Source organism: Rana temporaria, chromosome 6 (genome assembly GCF_905171775.1).
Source record: "Rana temporaria chromosome 6, aRanTem1.1, whole genome shotgun sequence".
Taxonomy (NCBI): Eukaryota; Metazoa; Chordata; class Amphibia; order Anura; family Ranidae; genus Rana; species Rana temporaria.
Window position 1 is genome coordinate 55374512 of NC_053494.1, and position 12669 is coordinate 55387180.

General features: G+C 44.8%; 1 protein-coding gene across 2 annotated transcripts in view; it reads right to left on the reverse strand.

The window, feature by feature from the left end:
* Window positions 1-12669, reverse strand: part of POLR3E (RNA polymerase III subunit E) — an 84803-nt gene that overhangs the window by 36210 nt on the left and 35924 nt on the right. For both annotated transcript variants that reach the window (XM_040356831.1, XM_040356833.1), the window contains one exon: window positions 413-477. In XM_040356831.1, coding sequence (XP_040212765.1) covers window positions 413-477 — 65 coding nt within the window. The remainder of the gene's footprint in view (window positions 1-412; window positions 478-12669) is intronic.

The window sequence follows — 12669 nt, forward strand, 5'->3', positions numbered from 1 at the left end:
CGCAGAGGTGACCAAAAAAAGGCTCAATTTGCGTGAAAAAGGACATCAATGTTGTTTGGGTACAGCGTCGCACAACCACGCAATTTTTAATTAAAGCGCCGCAGTGCCGTATCACAAAAAACAACCTGTCATTAAGGTGGTAAATCCTTCCAGGGCTAAAGGGGTTAAGCATAGGGCCCCCGGGCTGCAGTTTGGAGACCACTGGACTAAATCATCTACTGGCTCATTGTTTCAGGATCTGTTGCCTTTTTGACAGCCCCTCTCTCTTTCCACTTCCAGTAATGTAAAAAATAATAATAAATAAACGGATGGAGAACATCAAGGCATCAAGTCCAAAGCAGGTGCCCAAAACAGAAGAATTTATTTTTGCTGCTCTGATTCTTAAAGGTCTGAATAATTCTTCTAAATTTACCTGAAGATCCATCGGTCTTTTTAGGCATCATACCTTCCTTTGACAAGCTGAAAACCTTCTCAAGCCTATAAGGGAATTTTTGAACAATCAATTAGAACATGACATGCAAGTAATATCTAGCAGGTTTATAATGACTAAACCTTAATGAAAATGTTACACCAGATAATGTACACTATGCTACAGAATATGTATGAAGTTCAGCATGATCCGTTTATCAGTAGCAATGGTGTTCTTGCAGAAAAACATCTATTAAAACACAAGACGGCCAATTAAACAAAAAACAATAAAATGCTTTTCATTGACCAGGTACTTAGTGTGGTAAATCTGCTTAGGTAAGATTTTAGTAAAATTCCTCTTTAATCTGATAAACACTGCGTGTGTAAGCCAAGGAATTTAGTCAATAGATCCAAGTTCATTGCTCAATCATGATTTTAAAAGGGGGAAAAAAAGCTTGTTCTAGTTAGAAAGAAAACAATATTATAAAAATAAATACCTTATTAAATGAAAAACCACCTTTGATATGAGATGGGTTTCTTATATATTGTCTTTGAAATGCATCAGAGATCAAGTTTTACAAAAATGTGCAGGGTCAGCAAGAACATTCTGCAGTCATTTATACTTCCTCTGCCAAACACATTAAAGTTCAATTCCAGATTATATACGGCGGGCAAAGTATGTATTGAACACGTCACAATTTTTCTAAGTAAATATATTTCTTAGAGCCGGTTCACACAGCCGCGGCACGACTTCGCAGGGCGACTCTGCAAGTGGTCCTGAAGACGACTTCAGAGGCGACCTGCAAAACGACTTCTGTATAGATATCAATGCAGGTCGCCCCGAGCCGCCCCCAAAGTCGTACAGGAACCTTTTTCCAAGTCGGAGCGACTTGCCTCGCTCCTTATTAGAACGGTTCCATTGCATTGAATGGGACGCGACTCGTCAGGCGGCTGAGCCCCAGTGTGAACCGGCTCTAAAAGGTGCCATTGACATGAAATTGTCACCACATGTCTAACAACCCATGCAATCCATACATACAAATAAACCAAAACAAATAAGTTAAAAAATTAAGTTATGTGTAATAAAATGGAATGCCACAGGGAAAAAGTATTAAACACATGAAGAAGAGGAGGGGCAAAAAGGCATGGAAAGCCAAGACACAAGCATAAATCTATCAGTAATTAGAAAGAAATCCTGCCCCTTGTCATTGCAAATATCAGCGGGTTTCAGTGTCAACTGATGACCTATAAAAAATGTGTCTCATTACCAAGATGTCACACATGAAACATCACATGATGGGTAAAAGAGCTCTCTCAAGACCTTACTGCTGCAAAACATACTGAGGACATTGGTAACTGAAGGATTTCTAAACTTATATAGAGTGAGCACTGTTGGGGCCAAAATCCAGAAGTGAAAGAACATCATTTCACTATAACCAGCCACGCCCAGGTGCTTCTCGCAAGATTTATGACAGAGGAGTGAAAAGAATTATCAGAAGAATTGTCCAAGAGCCAAAGACCTCTTGTGGAAAGCTTCAGAAAGACCTGGAATTAGCAGGTACAATCGTTTCAAAGAAAACAATCAAATGAATGCACTCAACCTCCATGGCCTGTATGCACGCTTACCACGCAAAACTCCATTGCTGAAGAAAAAGCAGGTTGAATCTTGTTTAAAGCTTGCTGCATAACATTTAGATAAGCCTATGAAAATACTGGGAGAATATAGTCTGGTCAGATGAGACCAAAATCGAACTCTTTGGATGCCATAATACACACCATGTTTGGAGGTCAAATGGCACTGCACATCCCCCCAAAAACACCCCCTTACCAACAGTGAGGTTTGGAGGTGGGAACATCATGGTGTGGGGCTGTTTTTCAGTACGGTACTGGCAAACTTAATTTCTTTGAAGGAAAGATGAATGGAGAAATGTACCAAGATATTTTTGATAACAATCTGCTGCCATCTACCTACCAGGATAATGAAGATGAAACGAGGGTGGACATTTCAGCAAGACAACGATCCCAAACAGAAAGCCAAGGAATCTCTCAGTTGGTTTCAAAGAAAGAAAATAAAGCTACTACAATGGCCCAGCCAATCAACTGACATGAATCCAATAGAAAATCTATGGCAAGAACTAAATAGAGTTCATAGAAGACCGAGGCCCACCGAACCTTCAAGATTTGAAGTGGAAGAATGAGCTAAAAATCACACCTGAGCAATGCATGCGACTAGTTTCTCTATACATTTCAGTTAGTGTGTTTATTACTGTATTTATTGGCGTATAACACTCACTTTTTTACCCTGAAAATTTCCTGAAACTTCCCTCTTAAGTTAGGGTGCGTGTTATACGCCTGTGCGTGTTATACGCCGATAAATACGGTACTTTCCCTGTGTCATTCCAATTTATTACACATAACCTAATTTCTAAACTTAATTTGTATGTATGGATTGCATGGGTTGTTACCGACATGTGGTTTCATGTCAATAGCATTTTTTGAAATATATTTACCTAAAAAAAGTTGACGTGTTCAGTACTTATTTTACCCGCTGTATATATATATATCTATATATTTTAATGCCCCTCCAAAGCTAACCTCTGCAGTAATCTTGTCACCAAGGAGGTTCCCAATTTTCCAGGTTGAATGACACCAAGAGGAATTGTAACCCAGAAGACTGAGGACAGACTGTACATTGCATTTAAAAAAAAAATGTGTGTGTGTGTATGTGTATGTGTATGTGTATGTGTATATATATATATATATATATAATAGGAGCCGCATAGCCATTACATGTGGGTTATAGAGTCTACCTTCAGGTGATGGACACTGGTGTAATCAATTAAACAGGAAGTTCCCTCCCTATATAACCCCTCCCCTACTGGGAGTACCTCAGTTTTTGTAGCAAAGCAATAAGTGTCCCAATATCCCCAGACAAGAGGGGTGGGAGCTCTGTGTCCCGTGATGTACTCCAAGAAAAGGATTTTACAGGTAAGCTGTTATAAAAATCCTATTTTCTTTATCGTACATCACGGGACACAGAGCCGCATAGCCATTACATGTGGGATGTCCCAAAGCAATGCTTACTGAGCGGAGGGAGACACCAACAACACAGACCGCCATCAGACGTGAGGACCTATAATGCTGCCTGCAGCATACTGCGCCAAAAAGCTGCATCCTCTAGCCGTCTTATGTTCACCTGATAGGAATTAGTGAACGTAAGCACAGATGACCAAGTTGTGGCCTTGAAAATCTGCGTCATAAAGGCTTGGAAATGCATTGCGCATAAAGCGCTTACCATCTTGGTAGGGAGCACCCCCACAAAAAAACAGGGGGAATCCTACTCTAAACCACAAGCCTGAATAATAACCTGATGAATCAACCTTAAAAACAGTTGATTTTAGACGCTGCCTGCCCTTTCCTGGGGCCTCCTGGTAGCGCCACAACATCAGTTTTCCGTATCCGAGCAGCCGCTTCAGATAGGCCTAGACCCTTCTTACTCCAACGAGAGAGAGTGTAACCATTTTAATAGCTGACCTGAACACTGCCTGCCCATCTAGGGTCTTCTGGCAGCCCAATAAAAACGTCAGCTTTCTATATCTGAAACCTTCGGATAGGTATTTAACTGCTCTCATCTCAATTGAGAGAAAAGCAATAACTTTTCCTTCCGTGAAACAAGGTTTTGAAAAAAAAAAAAAAAAAAAAAAGGGAAGGTAAGAATATCTAGATTCAAATGAATATTAGATCCTTCTAGTAAATAAGGTTGGGTGAGGATGAACATCACTCTACTTGTAAGAATAATTGAGTATGGCTCTAGTCTATACCAAGAAAGTTCCCAATACTGAAACTCTCTTGGAGGCTACCACAACCAAGAACACCAATTCCCTTGTTAAAGGATGAAGGGAAATATGGTGCATCGGCCCAAGGAGCTGACCCTGTAAGCCGACAAAACTAGAGCCAATCCTCTGAGCACAAGGGCGACCCAACTGGTGGACTTATGCACGTCACCCCTTGTATAACAGCCCGGACCAAAGAGTGTGAAGTAAGCGACCCTTGGAAGCAAGGCCGAGATCGGATCCTTGATATAACTTAAGGCTAGCTCCGTCTCCTTTCCAAATGTAGGAAGGCAGGAATGACAAACTTCCACGGATGCCACCATCTGGTTTCACACCAGGAACATGGGCCTTCCAGACCGTAGGATATCTGGTCCTGGAGGCCAGCTCTCTTGTATGAAACAAGGGAATTGCCGCTAATTTTGAAAGCTCCGATCCTCGAGAATGTGGGCTATAATAGCCAGACCATTAATTCACCTGTTGCAAGGCAGGATGTAATACCCCCTGCAAAGTAGGCCTGGACAAGATGTAAGGGACCGTGGGTCCTCTACTACCACCCTTACTGTTCCTGCACCGAGGTCGTCAGGGTTATGCCGGAGTAATCAGGCCAGCTTCCGTTCTCCTCTAATGTAGCATAGAAGCCACAAAAGTCGCGGCACAACCAGTGACAACTGGTCCCCCCGGATTACAAACACATCTGCCCCGCATGCGGGTGGATCCTTTATCCTTGACCCCAAGCTGTTCAATTCCTTGATGACCCTGGACGCCAATACATCTTATGTACAGGGTACTATTTCTGTGATATTTGGTCAGGAAAACAGTCAGGGTGTAGAGGTCATTCTCCCGGAGACACTTGTTGACGGCTCCAGCGAATCGCCTGCCAACTCTGCATTTCATGAAATGACGAATGTCAATAGGCAAGGCACAAGCTCCTCCTTGGTAAATTAAGTAAATCACTAGTATGGCATAGTCTGATTGTACTCTGACAGAACCAACCTGCCACCTGAACGTTCAGGCCCCTAAGCCAGATGCTCCATCGGTAGCTCTAGCTGACAGATAAGGCTCCCTTGGAGCTTGACTACTTCCCCTGGGCCATGGTCTCTTCCTGACCTGGCAAACCCTTTTAGTTAAGAATCACCAAGAGGAATTCCAGCATATCTCTGAGACCGGGTTCTTTGGATAATGCTAGGTCAAGATCCACTCTTTCTAGGCCGACAAAATACTGTTTATAACAGCCCTGAATAAAAGTTAGTATAGGGAATTGTCTTGAATGAAGCCAGCATCTTCCCTAGTGCCTTAATCAAAAGTAAGGAACTGTTCCTTGCTGTGACCACATAGACCAGTTTTCTTATAGCGATGGTCTTGTCTGAGGCCAAAAAAAAAAAATCCTTTTTGGACTGTACCAAACATACCCAGCTTCTTGTCAAATGAAAGAATGTATCTTTAGACTGGAATCCCAACCCAGGAGTTCCAGATACTTGACCATGCTGGACACCCTTAGGTCCAGCCATGCTACTGACTGACCCATCAGCAGGAGTTTGCTTCGGTATGCCATTACTGCTATACCCTGGGCCTACAGACCTGCTAGAGGCGGGCCCTAGCACCCTGACAACCCAGGCACGGAGGCTAACCCAAAAGGGCAAGACCACCAACTGGAGATAGTGCTGTTCCCCTGCGAAACGCAGACAACCTCTGCAGACCCAAGTAAATAAACACATATGCAACTGGCTCCCCATATGTGTATGTGGCAAGTGTTAAAGCCATATGCCTCAATGGAAGTGTGTGTACATGGCAGCGTGTGTTCCTGGAAGCATGAATTCATATAAATATGTTTTAAGCAAAACATGCATATAGCATGTGTGCTCTGGAACAAGCATCTTGCAAGCAAGCATGCGCTATAAACGTGTTATGCAACAATGTGCAACATGAACCCATGCAGACACGTATTTCTATGCAAACACAAGGAATCCTGTATTGCTTAATTAGGCCGCCATGTGCAACTTTAAAGTAATCATGCATCCTTATGCGATTCAGCATCTTCCATGCGATCAACATCTTATGCATTTTAAGCACTACTGTGCGGACAAGAACCCTTGTGTGACCAAGGACTCTTGTGTGACCAAGCACCCCTGTGCGATCCAGCATCCTTATGCACTCAAGCATCTTAATGCGACTTTAGGCATTTCTGTGAAACAAGCCTCTCTATGTGATCAAGTATCCTTGGGTAATCCAGGATGCTGTTGATCCGACAACCATGTGTGATCCAGCTTCTTTTTGCATTCAAGCATCTTTAAGCGATCTTTAGGCATTCTTGTAGAAACAAGCCTTTCTGTGCGACCAAAATATCCTTGAGTAATCAAGGACTTGGGTGATCGGGTAATCATGTGTGATTCCAGCATTTCTGTGGAAACAAGCCTCTTTGTGTGACCAAATATCCTTGGGGAATCAAGGACTTGGGTGATCAGGTAATCATGTGCGATTCCAGCATTTTTATGCCTTCAAGCCTCTTTATGCGATTCTAGGCATTTCTGTGGAAACAAGCCTCTTTGTGTGACCAAATATCCTTGGGGAATCAAGGACTTGGGTGATCAGGTAATCATGTGTGAATCCAGCATTTTTATGCCTTCAAGCCTCTTTATGCGATTCTAGGCATTTCTGTGGAAACAAGCCTCTCTGTGTGACCAAATATCCTTGGGTAATCCAGGACGCGGATGATCAGGTTACCATGTGTGATCCAGCATCTTTTTTGCATCCAAGCAACTTTATGCGATTTTAGGCATTTCTGTGGAAACAAACCTCCTCTGTGTGACCAAACATCCTTGGGTAATCAAGGATTTGGGTGATCAGGTAACCATGTGTGATCCAGCATTTTTATGCATACAAATGTCTTTATGCGATTTTAAGCCTTTCTGTTGAAACAAGTCTCTCTGTGTGACCAAATATCCTTGGGTAATCCAGGACTTGAGTGATCAGGTAACTAGCATCTTTATGCACTCAAGCATTTCTATGCAAAACAAACATGCAACACCATACAGACAGAAACATGTATCCTTATGCGATCCACAATAAAACATGCTCTGTTACTTGTTTTTATCCCACATGCATTCCAAACTCATGTATCTTATGCAACATGCGGACTGGTAAAGAGGAAGTTATCCTCTGTAGATGTGCGTTTCCTCAATTAAGAGACGTTAGCAATGTGTACCAGCAACTGTGCATCCCTCAGATGTGCATTTGGTTAGCCTGAAGCCGACACCAGGCTGAGGACCATATGGAGGTCTTACTAGCCACCTATAGGAAAAACCTCTCTTTACACTCCAAGGAGTAGATAGAGGCTTTGGCCGAGTAGGCAGAGGGAAATTATATGCAGCATGAATCTCTGAAAAGACTGCAGGTGCAATCAGAACCTGTAGAGCTATTGATAGCTTCTCCTCGTTAGGCTGCAGCTCCTGTCTCCTGTCCTCTGACAGTGAACCTTCATCCCCAGCCCTTCTAATCCCTTTGTTTAAGGGTTAAAGCAGGAAAGGGGACACACCCTGCTTCTTTCTTTTTTGCTTCTTGTGAGGATGCTGCGAACATAGCAGTTAACCTCTTGTAGAACAACAAATGTGATGCAAAAAACAAAACACATGCAGAGTGGCTGCAATGTTGGGGGAGGCTGCATTGATTGCCTGACAGGTCTGATGGCTCAATCTGTGAGCTGTTTAAGTCTCTACAGGGGAGAATAAGAGGCCACCAGGTTCAGGTGGCGATTCCTTTTTATATTCCTACCCCTGACCTTATTCAATGGGGAGACAAAAGTCCTAAGCTAAAAGCAGAGGAGCTTAACCCAGGTGCATCAACAGCTGAAGTCTGGCAGCAAGAATGCCTGCTAATCTGCACAGCTAGATGCGGAGTAGGCGTCTTAGATGAATCTGTATCCAACTCACACAAGGTGCTTACATTTGTGTCCCCCTAGCTTTACAGAGCTCTGACGTCTGGGCCTTTTTGAAGAGCCCTCTCTGCGACTGCACTGAGCCGGTGAGCACGTGCGACATGGTAGAGCCTGAAGCTGAGGAAGTGGGACGCACAATAGACCAGCTAACACTTAAGCTTCCGTTTTTGGAAAGCATGGTAAGCGAAAACATCAGGCATGTCTTACTGCCCATAGTAGTGGAAAAACAGATAAGACTTGCAGCTACTCATGGAAGACAATCCTTTGCATAGGATTAAGGGCATTTTTTTTTTTTTATCTTTATTTTTTATGTACCAGCCCCTTCAAGGGGAGATATATGGGTACTACAGCCATCCTGTCTGAACAGACATAGTGGCCCAGGCTACATGCCGGCTAGGGGAGGTATATGGGTGCCCTGAGCCATCCCGTCTCAGAAGACATCGTGGTTTACATTGCCCATGCATAGAAACATAATATAGGCGAGACCCATAGTCCCCTACAGAAGACGTACTGTCGAACTAAGTCCCATAGGTCCCTCTCTTACCTTTCCACGCTGCAGAGTATTGCCAAGCAAGAGGCCCAATCTTCCCCCTTCACCGTGGGTATAGTCCTAGACCTTCAGGGACCGGGGTCCATAGCAGGAACACCACACCCCTGGACCTATATAGCACCCTGGCAGCAGAAAAAACATTTGGTCCTTAGAAGGCACAAAGTTCTGGAACCCAGGATCCAGCCCTCCGCAGAGAGGCATTATAGGCTAAACCTCGTTCTTCGTACCGAGGCCCGGGTACCGTCCACTTTGGCTATGAAGCACCTTGGACGGATCCGGATTTATGGAGGCTTTTTACATCCAGCATGGATCCCTCCAGTGGAGCTCCTAAGAGCACATGTTAACTCGTGACCAACACCTTAGACACTGATGAAAAAACTGAGGTACTCCCAGTAGGGGAGGGGTTATATAGGGAGGGAACTTCCTGTTTAATTGATTACACCAGTGTCCATCACCTGAAGGTAGACTCTGTAACCCACATGTAATGGCTATGCGGCTCTGTGTCCCGTGATGTACGATAAAGAAATATATATATATATATATATATATATATATATATATATCAGACCAAAAGTTTGGACACACCTTCTCATTCAAAGAGTTTTCTTTATTTTCATGAAAATTGTAGATTCACACTGAAGGCATCAAAACTATGAATTAACACATGTGGAATTATACATAACAAAAAAGTGTGAAACGACTGAAAATATATTTCATATTCTAGGTTCTTCAAAGTAGCCACCTTTTGCAGCAGACACATCTCTAGAACTGTTAGGAGGAGACTGTGTGAATCAGGCCTTCATGGTAGGATATCTGCTAGGAAACCACTGCTAAAGAAAGACAACAAGCAGAAGAGACTTGTTTGGGCTAAAGAACACAAGGAATGGACATTAGACCAGTGGAAATCTGTGCTTTGGTCTGATGAGTCCAAAACTTGAGATCTTTAGTTCCAACCCCTGTGACTTTGTGCGACGCAGAAAAGGTGAACGGATGGACTCTACATGCCTGGTTCCCACCGTGAAGCATGGAGGAGGAGGTGTGTTGGTGTGGGGGTGCTTTGCTGGTGACACTGTTGTGGATTTATTCAAAATTGAAGGCATACTGAACCAACATGGCTACCACAGCATCTTGCAGCGGCATGCTATTCCATCCGGTTTGCGTTTAGTTGGACCATCATTTATTTTTCAACAGGACAATGACCCCAAACACACCTCCAGGCTGTGTAAGGGCTATTTGACCAAGAAGGAGAGTGATGGGGTGCTGCGCCAGGTGACTACCTCTTGAAGCTCATCAAGAGAATGCCAAGAGTGTGCCAAGCAGTAATCAAAGCAAAAGGTGGCTACTTTGAAGAACCTAGATATGAAATATATTTTCAGTTGTTTCACACTTTTTTGTTATGTATAATTCCACATGTGTCAATTCATAGTTTTGAAGCCTTCAGTGTGAATCTACAATTTTCATAGTCATGAAAATAACGAAAACTCTTTGAATGAGAAGGTGTGTCCAAACTTTTGGTATGTATGTATGTATGTATGTATGTATGTATGTATGTATGTATGTATGTATGTATGTATGTATGTATGTATGTGTATATATATATATATATATATATATATATATATATATATATATATCACACACACACACACACACACACACACACACAGTTTTAGGGGGAGCACTTGGAGTCAGAAGAGGCAAGAATGGAGGTAATGCTTTAAAATGATCATCACGAAGCACAGAGCCATTCTGACTCTCAGTTTTCTTCTATTATGCGGATATCTCATGCAGGGAAAAAATCTAAATCTGGCCATAGATGGATAAAAATAGGATTTTTGTACTCACCGTAAAATCCATTTCTCTGAGTTCATAGACGGACACAGCATTCTTTGACATTAGGGTTATATCCGCTTTCACTAGGAGAGTTTAGGCAGAAAAAAAAAAAAAGCACTTAAAGTGTTAACAAACACAAACCTCAGTGCAGCTCCTCCCAGGGGGCGTGGCCCCCCGGTATAACCCACACCCTGCTCTAACAGCCTCAGTTCGTAACAAGCAGTACAAACAAAGGAGGGGTGGGTGCTGTGTCCGTCTATGAACTCAGAGAAATGGATTTTACGGCGAGTACAAAAATCCTATTTTCTCTTTCGTTCATAGACGGACACAGCATTCTTTGACATTAGGGACGTCCCAAAGCAGTGTCAAAAAATTCGAGGGGTGGGAAATAACACAGCAAAACAGGTTACACCCCAAACAAAACCGAGAGTTGCTCAACGAAGAAACTCCTACCATAAAACGCCGCCTGTAACATCTGCGGCCGAAGGAGGCATCAGAAGATGCACACACATCCACCTCGTAAGACCTTGAAAGTGTGGATCGACGACCAGGTCGCTGCCATATACCCCTGTAACACAGAGGCCTGATGCCAGAAAACCCAAGAGGCTCCGATCGCCCTGGTCGAATGCGCCGTAACCCAAAAGGGAGGCGCCAGCCCCTTCAGGGCATAGGCCTGAAGCACAATTCGTCGGATCCACCCCGAAAAAGGGGTGGCTGACGAGACTACCAGGCCCCCTTGTAGGACCAGCCAGCGACACGAACAGTGAGTCCGACTTCCGGAACGGAATCGTCGCAGATAAGTACACTCGTAGGGCCCGAATCACATCCAGAGGATGTAAAGTGGCCGCCTCCCTGCATTTCGGCCAAGGACATAAGGATGGAAGAACAATGTCCTCATCAACGTGAAAAGCCGAAACGACCCTGGGGAGAAAAGACGGCTGCGGTCGCAGCACCACCTCATCCTTATGGATGACCAAGTAGGGAGCCTTGCAAGACAAGGCCGCCAGAACAGACAAACACTCGTCTGATCGAGGTAATTGCTACCAGAAAAAATCACAGTGGAAATGCCCACGCTGAGCCATGGCCACGTGACGACGCAGACCTTCCTGGGCTAGCACCCAGAGTCAAATGCATGAAGGGCAGGTACTCTAGCGCTGAGCTAAACCTGCTCCCCTTTTGTGACAGTCAACAAAAAAACCTCCCGAATGTCCACAAAGGGAGCATCCAGAAGAACCGAAAGGACTAAATTCAAGTCCCATGGGGGTAGTGGAGGGGCCACATGCCAGACCCCCAGACCAGACGTACGCACCAAGGAGTGCGACGCCAAGGCTCATCGAAAGTAACAGCCAGAGCAGAAAACTGACTCCTAACCGTACTTAAGGCGAGAGCCTGATCCACTCCCTGCTGTAAAGAACAGCAGAATCCTGGACACCACGTATGTCCGAGGGTGCCACTTCATCTCCTCACACACAGAGATGCAGGCCTTCCACGTATGATGTAAAACCTACGTGAGGTAGACTTCCGTGCAGGCAGCACGGTAGAGACCACTAAGCCCAATAGGCCTCGGGCCCACAGCCACGCCGCTAAGCCAGTGGCTGTAAAAAACAGGGTGGATGATCGGACCCTGTAACAGAAGATCAACCCCCAGGGGAAGACGCTAGGGGGTGTCTGCCACCAGACGCACCAGGTCCGCGTACCATGAGCGACGCGGCCAATCAGGATTGATAGAATTCCCTCGGCTTCCACTCTGCGCAGCAGTCGAGGAAGAAGCTACCGAGGAGGGAAGGTTTAAAGTAGGCGACAGTGACCCCAAGGAGCCACCAACGCGCCTGACGCGTCTGCCCATGGGTCCCTTGACCTGGCCAAAAAACATGGCACCTTCCGGTTGAGGCGGGACGCTAGAAGGTCCACGCATGGAGTGCCCCACTTTCGGCACAGACACTGAAAACCCCTACGGGTGGAGAGACCACTCTCCTTGGTCTAGCGCAGTCCGACTCAGGAGTCGGCCCGCCAATTCCATACTCCCGGAATGTACACGGCCGATAGAGCCGGAACGGACCTTTCGGCCCACCGAAGGATGTGCGCGACCCTCGTCGCTGCAACAGAACTCCGTG